The sequence below is a fragment of the Ruditapes philippinarum genome, unplaced genomic scaffold (assembly GCF_026571515.1).
Source record: "Ruditapes philippinarum isolate M1 unplaced genomic scaffold, ASM2657151v2 ctg11344_1_1_1_1, whole genome shotgun sequence".
NCBI lineage: Eukaryota > Metazoa > Mollusca > Bivalvia > Venerida > Veneridae > Ruditapes > Ruditapes philippinarum.
The window spans coordinates 14016-30620 of record NW_026857472.1 but is presented as its reverse complement, the minus strand read 5'-3'; the positions used below and the strand labels follow the sequence as shown (position 1 = coordinate 30620).

Below are 16605 nucleotides of genomic sequence, written 5' to 3'. Positions count from 1 at the left end.
AAACACTTTAAACACATAACAGCTTTACACTTAAACACGTACCAAACTGGATAATCTACATATAATCATTCAAAAATAAGTTCTTGGTTCAATCTTTAGAAATTCTGCAGTTAAATTATTCATTTTAGATCGTTTGACATTTTCTAAAGTTTACTTTCAGATTTGAAACTTATGATATTAAAACTAAAAATCATGACAAGTAATAAACAATTAATATATCAGCAACTTAGCACAAGCCCTCTGTTAAAATTGCAATGGTCTTTAGACCATGTGTTTTAACGCACATGTCTAATATCGTCGATGCCATATCTTAAGACATAAGAATAACAAAATATATGGACACAATACCCCCGTTCGATGATTTTATATTGTAATTTAAAACAGCCACCCATATGTACAAATAAAATTATCAATTTTGTCGTTTAATAAAAAAAACTGCTACATCAGTTATATTTGTTTTATAACGAATCTTTTGTCTAGCCAGAGCAGCTGTCAATTCCACTGATTTATACAGAAACTAAGCGTGACAAAATCACAATAAAGGATGGGCTAGAATAAAAAATAAACCAGCCCTGTACTTTTGCACATGAACCTGGTTTTCGACATGGTTCTTCTAGCAAGTACTGAAAAGTATAAATCTGTATTATTAGTAAATACTCTTGAAAAAAGTCGCCTGCCATCAGTTCTTTCATATTTTATAGTTATACTGCCATCAGTACTTTAATATTGTATAGTTTCCTATTGACTATCATGAGTCTTTATTTGAAAGGAGATTATATGACAATATTATATTAGATTGGAAAAAATATCTAGAAATGCGTTATTAAAGAAAAGAGAATAATTAATTTAATCTTGTTTGGACATTTCTATTTTCTATTGTATGAAGGCTAGTTATCAATCATGGTCGTGACGGAATATTGAGCACATCTATTTTGTTCACAGAATTGTATTCTAGATTGTATTCACTTTGATTGTAACACGAGGTTAGCCAAAATCATTATTCCTGTTTCGCCGACATTTGACTTAAATTGTGTTGGTTCGTTGTAAATGCCAAACAAAACAAACAAACAAACTTGCCATAAACATAAGTTATGACCGTAATGTGTTGCGAACTTTTAAACCTCGTTTTGCAGTACTGTTGTGTTACAGTACTGTTAATACTATGTTTGTTTTAAATACAGAGCAATTTATTGATATACACATTTAAAGCAAACAAAACCAAGTTTCAGCACAATATTGAAGATCTGTTTTTCCTTGTACAACACGTCATCTGAAATTAAATTTTGAGTTACCCTCCCTCATTTGAAGAATAAACAATAATTTTACAATTTGTGAAGTGGAATCACTGAATAATTATGTGCTGTTAAGTTAATATGTTATCCACAAAAGCAGTTTTATTTAATTTGAAGAACTCATCTATATATAAATGGATCTTGAATGAATTGTTATGATAATTCTGTTTATCTTATATCCATTATTTTCTCTCAATAATTATTTACGACTTTTGCAAGAAAGACAATTTATTTCTTCTTTTTTACGGAAAAACAACGTACATGTACTTCATCTTCAAAGAGATCGTTCTTGAATACATTGTTATGTGCTACTAATAATCATATATCTTATCAGTTGCTTTTAATATATATTTATGTAAAGTATAAATCTGTATTATCAGTAAATACTCTTGAAAAAGTCGCCTGCTATCAGTACTTTAATTTTTTATAGTTTCCTGATGACTATCATGAGTCTTTATTTGAAAGGAGATTTAATGACAATATTATATTAGATTGAAAAAAATATCTAGAAATACGTTATTAAAGAAAAGAGAATAATTAATTTAATCTTGTTTGGACATTTCTATTTTTTCCCTATTGTATGAAGGCTAATAATCAATCATGGTCGTGACGGAATATTGAGCACATCTATTTTGTTCACAGAATTGTATTCTAGATTGTATTCACTTGCCATAAAGTGTAACATGAGGTTGGCTTAAATCTTCACTCCTATTTCGACGCGATATGACTTAAATTGTGTTGGGACGCTGTAAAACAGAACACACAAACAAAATTGCCATTAACATTAGTAATGACCCCATTGTGTTGCGGTTTTTAAACCTCGTTTTGCAGTACCATAGTATTACTACAACGGTATATTTGTTTTAAATACAGAGCGATTTATTGATATCCACAGTTAAAGAAAACAAAACCAAGTTTCAGCACAATATTGAAATAAAATTTTACCCTTCATTATTTAAAGAATAAACAGTAATTTTACAATTTGTGAAGTGGAATCACTGAATAATTATGTACTGTTAAGTTATGTTATCCACAAAAGTAGTTTTATTTAATTTGAAGGAATCATCTGTATAAAAATGGATCTTGAATGAATTGTTATGATAATTCCTGTTATCTTATATCCATCAATTTCTCACAATAGTTAGTTTATCATGGAAAGACAATGTATTTCATCTTCAAAGAAATCGTTCTTGAATAAATTGTAATGGTGCTACCGTTTATAATATATACATTAGTTGTTTTCGATATATATTTATGTCTAGCAAGAAAGATATTGTTTTGAGGTTTTTTCAGAGAAAGAGAGAGTATTTAATTTGACTTGAATGGATTTCTGAATGTCACCAAGAACTACATTTCGGACAAGGTATTTGATTTAAGTCAATAATTTTGTGACTGTAACAAGTATAATGTTATGTATGAACATCATTTTGACTCTGAAAAGACAATTAAAATTTAGTTTAAGCACATTTAGAACCTTTTAATCCAATGCGAGTTGTATGAATCTATTATGTAAGGTTACGTTTTTACTTTTATTCCGTTTTTATTTTTTATGAATTAAATATTCGGACATACAAAAAGAAATAACGAATTGCCCAGAAGATTATTGATCATTTTGTTTTCGGTGGCTTGAATTTATTCCTTTCTTGACTGCAAATCGCTGAAGTAGTAATGTATTTTGAATTACATGCATTGGTGAATTGGGTAACAAGTCCCAAAGTTCAATTTAACTTGAAATTAGACTTAAAGTCATAACCGCATTTGCATTAATAGCAGGCTCATAACAATATAAAAAAATATGAAATAAAGATTATTGTATATGCTGTAGATATTAGTTTCTCCTTTTTCGTTCAAATTACATTTCTATGCATAGACATATCTCCTCAAACGACATTAATTATGCAACAGTCATAAACAAAAAACTAAAAAAAACAACAAAGATTCAATTGTGTTTGTATGTTTAATAGGAACCATCATTTAGTCCACAACAGGCCATGTACTCTTTCAGTTTGATAATTTGACATTTTTTCTTACTTGAGTCTCTACGTCTTCGTCATATTGTTTCATTGTAAACTTATGGTGTGACTCATTTACATCTTAAGTTCAGTGTCCATTTAACTTGGTTTCCTACTGTTTTACCCCCATGATGATTGTATTTACAAGAACAAAATATAATAAGTCTTTATTCGTAAAATCAACGAAAAAGTTATCTTTCTTAACCCGCTAAAAACAAAAATTAACAATTTTTTTAAAAAAAATCAAACCACTTTCAAGAAAAGCAAGGAGTAATTCATTTAGAAACAAATAAATAATTATGTTAATTTAAGATTTTGGCCCTTTTAAGTTTACAATGTGCACAGTATTTGAAAATTATTGATAAAACAAAAGAAATGTACCCTTTTTTGATATCTTTATAAGATATTTAAAAAAATGTAAATACAGTTAAAACATATTTTATATCTTAGAATTGTATGTTTATGTTACAATTTACAATATACACAAAGCGTTCTAAATGATTTAGAATTCAACATTTATATGATGAAAAAAAAATGTTTAAGAACAGTTTATTATCTGTTATATACAGATATATAATGTCAAACTATATTATCTCAACAACAACAATATATAATTCTGTCGTGGTTTGTTATTATGTCTGATAAAAATCGTATCAACATAATTATTTATGGTTTTAGAGACGTTCCGTTACAGACCAATTCACTTATATACAATTGATTTACCAATAATACTGGGCTTTGTAGAATTTGTTCTGATGTGCTTATTTTTCTATTTTAATATGAAAATTACATAGCAAATATGTTATTAGTAATGATATATTGGATCTCCCATGAGTTTGCCATACGGTAAAAAAATATTAAATTAGTTGATGAAATTGTTATCAAGCGAGCCTCTTGCTAGCTTTACATCATTTTCTCGGACCAGTTTTATAATTGTTTACATCATTTGACAGCGTAAGTGTGATTAAAGGCGTTGACATGGACAAAAACAAAAAACAAACAAAAAAGTAAGAAAAAACATTTTCAACATTTTATACCTTTGCCATTTTACAAAGATTTTCTTATAATATGTATAATCGAAAATGACGCCATGGTCATGTTATATTACATGCGTATAATATAAAGAAATATGTAACGGTTATTAAACATGCGACAACAAGCGGCGTCTTCTGATGGGTATAGATATATCGTATTTTCTGTCATTGCAAATAAGTGACGGTGAATGCAGATAGGAAGTTTTTCTCACGTGAAGCTAATTATGATACGGAATCTAATCGATACGATATCAGTGCGTCTATCAAACAATTAAATGCCAATTAGCTGCATCATAGTGAATAGCTTATCATATATATAGAGGACATTCGATAAGATCAAAGATCAGACTGAGCTCTATTGGATGTGAGAGATAATGGAAAATGTATGATCTATCACGCTTCTTAGAACTAAATGTTAAAATTGATGATGAATTAACAGTGTTGTATTACAAGTGTTTACTAAATACTAACATACTATGTAGTTCTGTAATTTTCGATTCAATATAGAGAATGTAACCTTTAATCACATAGCCAGAAATCTTTCGTATTTCATAATATTTGTAGACTGTTAATTCTTTGTGTTTTATTCTTGGAATAAACACCATTTTTGCAGTCATTTTCTACGAGGAAACACGGTTGATTATTGGAAATGGTTCGAAGCTTACGGCGTCGGCTTGAAATTTATTAGTTGTATTCTATTCAATCAACAAATTAAGAGTAAATAATACGGTAATATATTGTGTTGTGAGCGATATAAATATGGATAAAAAATAAGTATTTCATTGATTCGAACCGATATTTTTTTATTCCTATAACATTGTAGCCATTCACATAAATAAGGTAATTTTGATAATTAATTTAATGTCAATAATAACTTGTTTTTAATTTAATCTTTGATTGGATCGTATGAATATTCCATCAAATAAAACAATTTTACTTCTTTTTCATGACGGAAAAATTTATCTACGTATTTAGAATGTTTTGATTTCGTTGAAGCTACATCATAAAAAGACCGTAGGGTATCTGTATTCATTGTAACCGATTCTTACATTAAAACTGTCGTGTAGAATATTTTTTTGTCAGAGTATTGCAAAATTATGATGTAAATAATAATAAACTTTTGTGACAAATTAGCAAATAAACATGTTTAATATAATAATAGGGATCTTAAAATAAAAATACTTTATTTTGTATGACAAGAGTATGCATGGACTTGATTGTAAAAAACTCGACAACAAAAACAGCACCATAATGTAATAGAGAAATATAAAGAATCCCTAAAGAACGTATAAAACGATAAATTTGAAAATATTGCAGGCTCGGTTTGATTGAGCCTGCTCTTAGAGGTAATGGAATGTGCAAGTTACCATCCACGCCCGCTAGCACCGGTTTAAGCAGAATTCAACATTTAAAGATGAAAATGGTTAACTTTTGAATTTAGAAATATCCGCGAATGTGTTCATACGATAGTAAAATACCGACAAAGCAAAGAATCGGAGACATACAATTAAGATCGCTTATCAGATGTGATAGGGAGTCGTTTAATTCAATCAATTTATATAGAAAAAATATATTGGTCAGGTAAGACAAAGAATCGGAAATTTTTATTGAGGAATACCTCAGACACTTTCGATTGTAGCAGGTAAATTAATTATGTTATGATTTTTGAATACATTGTGATAGCATTGTCAGACAAGAATGTTTAAAACTGTAATCTATAATTTTATTTCATATAATTACTCAATAAAAGTTAAGCACATGAAACAAATCTTTTTCCTTTAAATCTTGTTTTTCCATTGTTGAAAAAATTGGATATTATGACTGGTTGTTATTGTCAAGAGTTATGACAAACTGTGCTGTAGTATATAAGAAATATGCACTTTTGTTTTTGTTCAATTTGTGCAATAACAAAAGAAATTCTCATTACATTAAGAAATTTCGAAGAAATTGCGTTGCTATTATATAAAAAATCTATGACAATCAATTTGAAAATTCAAAAGTGACATCTTCAATGTTAAATTGTGACATGTAACATGATTTGTCATGCAATAAATCTTGAGATTCTATGAAATATGTCTCAGCTATTCCCTAAGTATTACAAATGCTTGACGCCATTTCATATTGATTACACTTCCATTTTCTAGTTATTACCGATTTATAAATTACTAAATTGCGAACATAAATGCAATGATATTTAGAATAAAGCCATCACAGCAAAATGTAAATAACTGAAATCTGACAAGAAATATCATTATGATTTACTGAGAATAACACTTGCACAAACTAAATACTAGTATATTTTAAAAATACAACCCCTTTAATAACATCGGATAAAGACTTAAGGTAAGCTGAAATCCAGTTGCTAAGTAGATGAACCTCTTAATTTATGCACATAGTCCTTCAAAACTATAATTCTTATGAAATCATAATTTATTGTCAATTCTCTTTTATTCTCTTTAATTGTTGACATTTTTTTTCATATCTACTTCCATTTTGTAATTATTGTTATTATCTTAAAGCATGTAAAGTATGATGTAATATTTAAAAAGTCCAAGCCCTTAAAAATCAAATTCACACAGAACAAAAAATGTGCAAAAGATAAGAATGACGTATCTCCAAAACTAGATTTTAATATAATTCCTAGCCGGATTTGAGTTAAAAGTTTTGAATATTCACTTTTCATATTTAGATAATTTTGCACATTAAAATTGATTATACTGGAAAAACTAAGTAGGTCTGAAATTTGCACACAGGTTACTGGTCCAGACTGATATCAAATGATGCAAAAAACCTTTATAACATATTTTCAAGTTCCGCATGTTAAAAAAGCTCAGTGGAGGCTTTGTCGAAATACAATCAAGGAATGTATAAATGTTCGTTATTAATGCAGACAATATATCGGATATATAATTAAGTCTTTCAGTAAGATTGTTATTACAATTCATTGCACGAACAATAAATGCAAATATAAGAATTAATGAAGTAATAAGTTTTCCTTACCACAAGTGTAAACTCATTTATTTACGTCATCTGGCAAATATGTAGTCTCAAGTTCGTCAATGTTTTATAGGAATATTTAAGAACACAGCAGACGTTTCTGGCACCATATTTAATCAAAGTTCCACTTGACATTCAATTTACAGATACAGCAAACACAACGATTTTTCATTCGCCGCCTTCTATCTTCTGTTCTCTATTTTCAAGCAAATGACTGATTTGTGATTTCTAATAATAGTATGACCACAAATTTGCTATTTTGGTGTTAATCTGTACATGATTATATATAAGGTAAAACACGAAGATAAATGTTCTGCTTTATGGAGATAAATCTTTACACTACTACTGTTTATTTCGTTAGTTCCCAAAAAAGAACTATGAAATGATTAGTTTAATAAAGACAAAATAGGTTGCTTGAATTTTTAATAAATAGTTTTACAATAGAGTTAAAATAAAAATGACTAAGATTTAAATAGATTTTCTATCTTTATCATTGCGGTCGTCGACAAAGAAAAACACCAACAAATAAAAAAAACAAACAAAAACATCAACAAGACAAAACAACTACAAAACAACAACATACAACAAAGAACAAAACCAAAACAAAACAACAAACAATAGTAATTTTAAAAAGATAAAAGGAAAATAATAAAAAAGAGAAAAAAATATAATATAAAAAATAAATAAAATTTAATGAAGAAAAGTAATATAAAATTTACATCATCTTAGTTAACAAATTAAAAAAGAAATAAGAGAGAGGGTGGAAAGGAAACAAAACGTACAGAACGGCAAAATTGCAAATGCTGTAGGCTTGCTATGATTTTGCATAATTATGGAACTTGTTCGTCGGAATTTGTAATTTGCAAGCTACAGTCTACGCCTCTTATATCTGCTTCAGAAGCATTCAACGTGCGGCATATTGTCCCTTAGTAAAAGAATGCGTGTGCACTTACCGAAAAATAAACAATGGTCAGAACGGAATAAAATAAAATTCTAAAAAGGTGTCAGAAGCCTATATGTCACAAACAAAAACGTAAAAAGACACATTTTAAAAGCGGGCAACATATACTTATTTTGATTATACAATATTCAAGATTACAGGAACCACCTAGCTTAAAAGATCATTATCATTATTATTAGAACACTAGAAAATTATTTCATTGTATTTTTTATGAAATACAAGTTATAATATGTAACACACTTAGTCTTGTTATATCTCACTTGTGATTGTTTATCAAACGGAAACTATATTTTGATTAAGGATAAACAACCACATACTTGTATCAAATATGTTACAAACTGTAGTCATTTTCATATATTACAGCAAGCAAGGTAACACAACGTCACCCAGTTGTTAATTCAAATAAATCCTTCTCTGTCAATAGCGAACAAAGTAAATATGAAAGACCGATTTTTTCCTAAACTGGCCATATTCGTTGAAATACAAGAAGGCATTTCTCTGAACTAGTAATTATCAAAAATTATATTATTAAATCTATTTTCGTGCCATTTATTTTTTTAATCTTCGTTTTCTTAGAAAAATTTGTTGTTGCTTAAAGGACCATAATTTTATTCAATTATTATGTAGAACAACCCCATCTCTTTATATATCCATTTATTACGTAGAACTATACAATCTCTTTACAAATATACTAAGGATGGTTCTGAAGTTTCTTAGAAAAGACAATGGAGATAATTACACAGGAAAAATTCGTGATTAATATTTTAGAGAGGAACATTTTATAATTTGATGCTTTAGATAAAAGTACAAAAATGTAGGTTTTTATTGTGTTGGTTATGTTTGTAAACAAACCTGAAGAAATAAAACATGAACTCCAAAAGACAATAATACATGTTTCGTTATAATCAGAAGTTTGTCTCAAATAAGAGTGACAAATCCATTGATTTTAAAGTATAATATCTGTTATATATATTTCAAATGTGCATTTTGCAAAGTAGTTCCTAAATTTAAGACATTGATTTATTTTCGCAAGCAGAAATTGCCATAGATTAAACAAACTGATATACTCAGAAAAGCAGTCTTAATAAGTTTACATTCTGATATTTGGTTTGGCTTACAATTTATAATCTTCATGAAAATCGTCTTTCCTTTATAAAAGAAAAAAAGCAGTCAATCCTGTTAGATTTTCTTTCATTACAACGTACATTTAATATATATCTATTGTATCAGAAAGAGTCACAGAGTGAAATTTCTTTTTATAGATTTCTATTCCTGCTATCAATCAAAAGATGTTCCTGTAATTGTTTTGTCTGACAAATTATTATGCGGCCTATCGTGCTTAAATGTAATTTGCTTGAAATTGCATATCTCAGACATACTCATTTAGACATTTAAACATTGTACTTTAACTAACGCCAGATAGAAGTCCTAATCAAAGAGAAAAATAATTTTCCGGTATCTGAAAGAACTGTCTAAAATTAGTTATTTATCAAAAAAAGCTTATTTTTTTACCATTACGTTTGTTAAAATTGTCGAACTATCCGTAAACAATTTATTCTATTTAATAACTTACTTAAATATATAACTTTCTCTCAATTATTATGAATTTGAGTTTTCAATGGCAAATTTTATTTTTTATCATAATCTTAAATATGTCCGATATCTTTGTATGCAATGTTACTTAAATTAAGAAAATTTATTCGTCATCTTTCTTATGATTACATTTGCGGATGTTTCTAAATTCAAAATTTTACCATTCATGTTTAAATGTTGAATTCTGCTTAAGCCGATGCCAGGGGACTTGGAAGGTAGTTTGCACTTGACAGAACCTTTAAAGAACAGGCTCTATCAAACCGAGCGTGCAACATTTTAAATTTTGTCGTTTTGGTCTTTCTTTAGCGATTCACCTTTTCTCTATTTCTTTATCTTCAGTACATTTCAGAACAAACATATTTAAAACAGAAGTCTGTGACTAGTCATAAATTTAATCTCACAGCAGTAAAAATAGTTATTAACTAAACGTTTCATGTAAAGTCTTTCACCTCGTTCAAATTGATTTATCATATATAAACAGCATAGAAATCCAAAAGTTAACTTGTATCATAGTTTGGGGACCTTTCTGTTGAAAAAGTGTCAGAGTTAAATCGTATACATATACATGCATAGTGCGGTAACTGGAGTGCAGGTATCAGTTACCCGCACTCCAGATAATGCCCGTTGATTGGTTCATTTTTCCTGGGGTTTACTTATTGTGACGGCAGATAAAAGGAAAGGGGCAGAAATATCATATTCAAATGCTCGTTCATTGGTTTTTTTCCTGGGGTTTCATATTATGACAACAGAGAACGTGCTGTCATGTTTGACTATGATACACAAGAGAAAGATCACCAAAACACTCGGAAATCTGATTTATACTCTGGGGCTACGCCCCCTCGTACAAATCAGATAGCCTCGTGTTTCGGTGCTCTTTCTATTACATAACCCATAACGTTTATTTTTGAACGAGCAAATCGTCCAAATAAATGACATGGAGTTAAGTAATTCATGTAGAAAGCTAAAACATTTTAAGTTTGTTGGTCTATAAATTAATATTTGTCAAACAATTATGTGTTTTTATAGTATCGGACATAACAACAGATAACAAAAATCATATATGGCTGTTGTTTTCAAATGTGTGATACATCTCTTAAAATAGCAGATGATAAAATGCTCCAGGAAAAAATATTATACAACAACAAAAATTTTATTTATAAATCATCATTATGGATATTCATACTTAATCACTGAGAACTTAATCAATTTTTTTTGTCCAAGAAAGATTTTATAAGACACATTTTTATTGCTTTTTTTTAACAAATTCTGAAAAAAATGGACAATATGCCCATTGTAGACCAATCCACTTACAGCTATGGGCTTGTTAAAAGTATGAAATTTTACAGAGATGACAAAGAAGCCTCATATCTCAAGCTGAATAAAGTTTCTAAATTATTATAAATTGTTTACCAAGCCCTTAGGGCTCTCTCAAAGTAAATATAATTTCCTGATAGACTATTATGTAATAATGCTTTATCGTCAAATAATGTATTAGAGTAAGTATAACATTGTCAAAAGATAAAAAGACGTCAACGTTCTCCTGTCTAGTTTTTTCAAATAATATATCGAGTAAAGTTATACCCCTTTTAGACTCGTGAGAAATAAAATATGAGTTATGATTCTGTAGAAATAACATTCATTCATCAGATGACACGAGCAAATCGCCATTTTATACAAACAATTTTATAAATGTTATAATATTACAATGAGTATAAAAGAATCATAGTAAATGTGATCAATGGATACCATGAAAAAAAATCAATTGTAAATTTTAGGCACGTTGCTATTGTCCATTTATAATTAGGTCAAGATATACATATGACCTTTGACATCAAAACTCGTATTATACTACATGATGATGTTGAACTAGGCCAAGTAATAATACCAATGATATCACAATCATTATATAACTACATGTTGATGTTCTTGAAGCTATATTACAAAAGTCTTCACTACATAAACACAATAAGAACGATGTGCTGTTATCTTCGGATGATATCTGATGACATTTGTCGCTTTCATCTTCCATTTGTAGTGATCCTATCTTATAACAATCTCTTATAATTCCTATATAATCTCCTGTAAGAAAACAAAACACATTTTTAGTTGAATTTCTGTTCAATACATTAAAAATAATTATAGAAAATAAAGTAATAAATAATGGTGTTTTGTATGATTTGTTCTTATATGAGCGGAGCGAGATTTAAGAAAAAGATAACGGCGGGTGCGCGGAGCGAAAACACAAAGTTTAATAAATAAAACTTCGCCCGGCGCCCCCGCTAGTTAGCCTGTTTTCACCCCGCGCCCCACCAAGCGAAAAGTCGAGAATTAACAAGTTAAAATGGTGTGGGCGCGGATCAAAAACATGTCAATTAGCGGTGGCGCTAATTAGCGTGTTTTCGCTCCGTGCCCTCGCCGTTTTATTTTCTTCAATTTCGCTCCGCGGGGCAAAGTTTTATCTATTAAACTTCGCCACGCGCCCCCGCTATTTTGCATGTTTTCGCTCCGTGTCCCCACCATTTTAACTTGTTGATTCTCGACTTTTCGCTTGGCGGGGTCGTGGGGGAAGGGTGAATGTCATAAATCAGCCATCATATTTTTTGCTAAATTTTAAATAAATGAATTCATAACCCTACTTGCAGTGTAGGAAGACCATATCTTTAGCTTTACTCAAAACCGTTTATGCTATCTATCAACTGATTGTCACTCTGTTATTTGTAGGTCCATGTTCATATGCATATATCTTTGTTTCTAAGTCACATTTTGGGAAACAAACTTTATTTCACCCTAAATAAAACTAACCAATTGAACATATATCACGTTGTTTCTTTTTACAAATTTTGGCTTTAAATTGAATGTAAGTGTTGCAATGTCAACAGTCGTTCATTCTTGTAAATCATTGAGAGAATTAACAAGAAAGATGTGCTTCATGCATTTTATCAAAGATAATTTATGGACAACCTCTTTGACTTTGTCGTTGAAGGCCACACTTGTACTCGAACCCTGGGCAATTTTCTGGCGGAAACTGGTATGATTTAAAGTTCACACCACATGCAGAATTCCTCAGGTTGTCACATTTGAAACATTTCAGACCCTCACCTAAAATAGATAAAAAAGCATTGTATGTTAAGTGCAAACATATACATTGAGTCCTGACTTTTGTCTACTTTTGTCACATTAATTTTTTGTTAAGTTTCCACTTTTTATATACATGTATTTTGCTCCACAATGTGATATTCGGTAGCCAGTTTAGTATATTCGGAAATTTGTTCTTTTATCAATAACAAATATAGTATAAAAATCGAATATAAAAATATTGTCGCTGTTATGTTTGCTTTTTCATTATTTGAAAATAACATTGAGTTACAAGTCTTGATATTGATGCAAAGACTTTTATCGTCTTGAAGAATTCTTTAAATACTCGTATAATGTTATTTTAAAAAATTACAAACCACTACTTTTATTTGTGTATTTTTATGTGTGTACGTATGTTTGTTTGCTTGTGTGTGCGCGCGCCTGTGTGCATATACACAATTTGTGTCCTTATGTGTAAGATGGTGGTGTTATTGGATAAGATATAACATTTTCATATTGTTTGAAAGTTAATGTTCAACAAGTAAGTTCGTTAGAATAGTAATTATCCTTCAATGAATTATAGCGTTTAAAATTCTGGATTTCTTTTTTGAAAATTGGAAAACAGATTCTTTTCTATTTATAAACGCTTACAGAAATAAAAAAAAATTGACTTCTTGCACAAGGACATGTACTGAATACGCCTTGACGTATACCAAATAAAGAAGAAAAGGTCAGCCAGAAAAACTCCAGACAGTGTTTATAATAATAATCACATCCTATAAACATATAACATCGCTGTCAGCAAACAATTAACTTGTCAACTTATTGTCATTTATGCAAATAGTATTATGCTTGCGATTATTATTGGAAGTAAAAATTTTGCACACTATGAAATGACCGGATGTGCAGGATATGTTATTGGAAATTATTTATTTGTTACACTGATTAAGTTAACATTTGCAGTTAAATCAGATTTGGATTTTTTTTCAAAGCAAGGTTAAAGATTGTGGAGATGTATTGTATTGACACATCAGATGAAACCTTCATGAATTAAAAAAATAAAGAAGAACTATTTTTAAAATTAAGTAAGGAGTTGGTTTAAATCTAGCAATATATCTGACGTCGGTACAATTTCATTAATTCAGTACTTGCATTACTATCAAGAAATTTCTACTCAACGTAGTTCCACATTACGTCCCATTATAATTGAAAACAAAAACAGTCGTGCATGTTCATCATGCAAAAGAGAATATCTGATTAAACCCAGATTACTAGCTGTCAAAGAAGAAGAAAAATGGTTTTAGGGAAATAATAAGATCATGATGTACTAATGCATTAACTCATTTTCATTTATTTTACCGTCTAAATACAGTTCCCATTTAAGATCAATCAAACTTGATTAGTTCATGTCGGAATGTGTTTCGCTATTTCACACCCTGATTGCTTTATTATGATAATTCAGCCAAGAATTAAAGGTAATAAATACAAAGGTTTTAATATTTTTAGATTAATTTGTTTCATATGACATACATACTACGACCAGAAAATGTAATAATGAAAAAATATCTGATTATCAAATGAAACACTTATTTTATTGCACATTATTGAGCGAGGAGATGATAAAAATATCAAAGAGCAGAAATGTTTAAGACCTTCTTTTATATCCGAGGTGCTTGTGAAGATAAAAAGTAACTGCTTATGGCATAACTTTGAAAAAATAATATATAAACCCACCTAAAAACAAACAAGCAAAAGAACCCCCCGAACATTAAAGTATCAAATATAAAAAAGAACTGTCTTGTCCCAAGAGACAAATTCATTTGCATCTGACACATTTTGATATAAATTCTCGCATAAGAAAATCAAATAACTTATATTTGATCTATTTAACAATGTAACATATTTACCTAAACCTTGAAGCATCATGATAATGTAACATATTTACCTAAACCTTGAAGCATCATGATAATGTAACATATTTACCTAAACCTTGAAGCATCATGATAATGTAACATATTTACCTAAACCTTGAAGCATCATGATAATGTAACATATTTACCTAAACCTTGAAGCATCATGATAATGTAACATATTTACCTAAACCTTGAAGCATCATGATAATGTAACATATTTACCTAAACCTTGAAGCATCATGATAATGTAACATATTTACCTAAACCTTGAAGCATCATGATAATGTAACATATTTACCTAAACCTTGAAGCATCATGATAATGTAACATATTTACCTAAACCTTGAAGCATCATGACAATGTAACATATTTACCTAAACCTTGAAGCATCATGATAATCCACGTCAAGGTCAACCTTGCCATCTTAAAAATGCTGCAGTCATATCGTTGTGGTTGTACATAGGAGGTTTCTGGTTCCTAAAATACACAGAACAATCTCATAATTTATCTAAAATACACAGAACAATCTCATAATTTATCTAAAATACACAGAACAATCTCATAATTTATCTAAAATACACAGAACAATCTCATAATTTATCTAAAATACACAGAACAATCTCATAATTTATCTAAAATACACAGAACAATCTAATAATTTATCTAAAATACACAGAACAATCTCATAATTTATGTAAAATACACAGAACAATCTCATAATTTATCTAAAATACACAGAACAATCTCATAATTTATCTAAAATTAGCATGCCAGAATAATCATGCAGTTTATCTGTAGATATATATTTTTAACGAGTTAATAATTCCCCACAGCGATACATTGTTTCAGATAAAGTGTAAATATCATATATCTTTTAAATCTGTTGCTGTTTGCATTTTTGTATAAACTCTCTGTACAACGTTAAATTAACATCAGCTTAGGGAAGGCACACATGTAGGGTGTAGCGTTCATTTTTTTAGAGAAGAGCATATTGTTGTTTTAAAGGGAATTTTGTTGATTTGTTGAAGTTGGTTGAATCAAATTTTTGAAATCTTAATTGATCAGGGTTCATTGGTTGTAATAAGTTGTTTTGGTTGTTGCATTATATTTGGTTGTTGTGTTATATATCTGTTTGGAAAGATACATTTGGTTGATATTGGTTGAGTTGTATTGAGTGATTTTCTCTTGTGAAGATTATCATAGTTGATGTTTTATTTTTGAAGACATCTGTAAAATATTGGGTGTTTAAGTTTAAGTTGTTTTCTGATGCTGATTAGATTTTATAAAGTCGGGTTTCGAAAGAGTTGTAAAAAATAATGTCTTTGTTTTCATAGATAAATATTGTTCTTTTAAATTATGAAATGATTTTGTGCACATGTCATACTCTTTAAAGTAAATGTACAAACAATTTCGTTCATACTGGTATTTCGGAATTACTTTAGTTAAAAAAACTAAGATACAAGTTTTACAAGAAGCATGCAGAAAGAGATATCGCTTTACATTTGATTTGTAAATGTGAAACTGTACTTTGGCTCCCTAAATATTAATTGTAATATTGAAAACGATATAAAAATTGCGCTGATATTTGTCAAACGCATTGAAAAAATCTTAGGAAAGAAACTATAAATTGTTTTGTTTATCAGAACAGTCTGATATATGACATTTGAACTGTATCAATCGATTACAGTAAAATATTGTCATTTTAATATTTTTTTTCTAAAATTGACA

At 29.1% G+C, this 16605-nt stretch overlaps 1 protein-coding gene across 1 annotated transcript; it reads right to left on the bottom strand.

Moving 5' to 3' along the window:
- Nucleotides 1-10040: 10040 nt before the first annotated feature.
- LOC132749864 (uncharacterized) lies at nt 10041-15374 on the bottom strand. The gene is made up of 3 exons (XM_060739777.1): nt 15252-15374; nt 12851-12988; nt 10041-11968 (listed from the first exon to the last, which is right to left on the bottom strand). The coding sequence occupies exons 1-3, from the start codon at nt 15298-15300 to the stop codon at nt 11733-11735; spliced, it is 423 nt and encodes a 140-aa protein (XP_060595760.1). The 5' UTR covers nt 15301-15374; the 3' UTR covers nt 10041-11732.
- Nucleotides 15375-16605: the final 1231 nt, after the last annotated feature.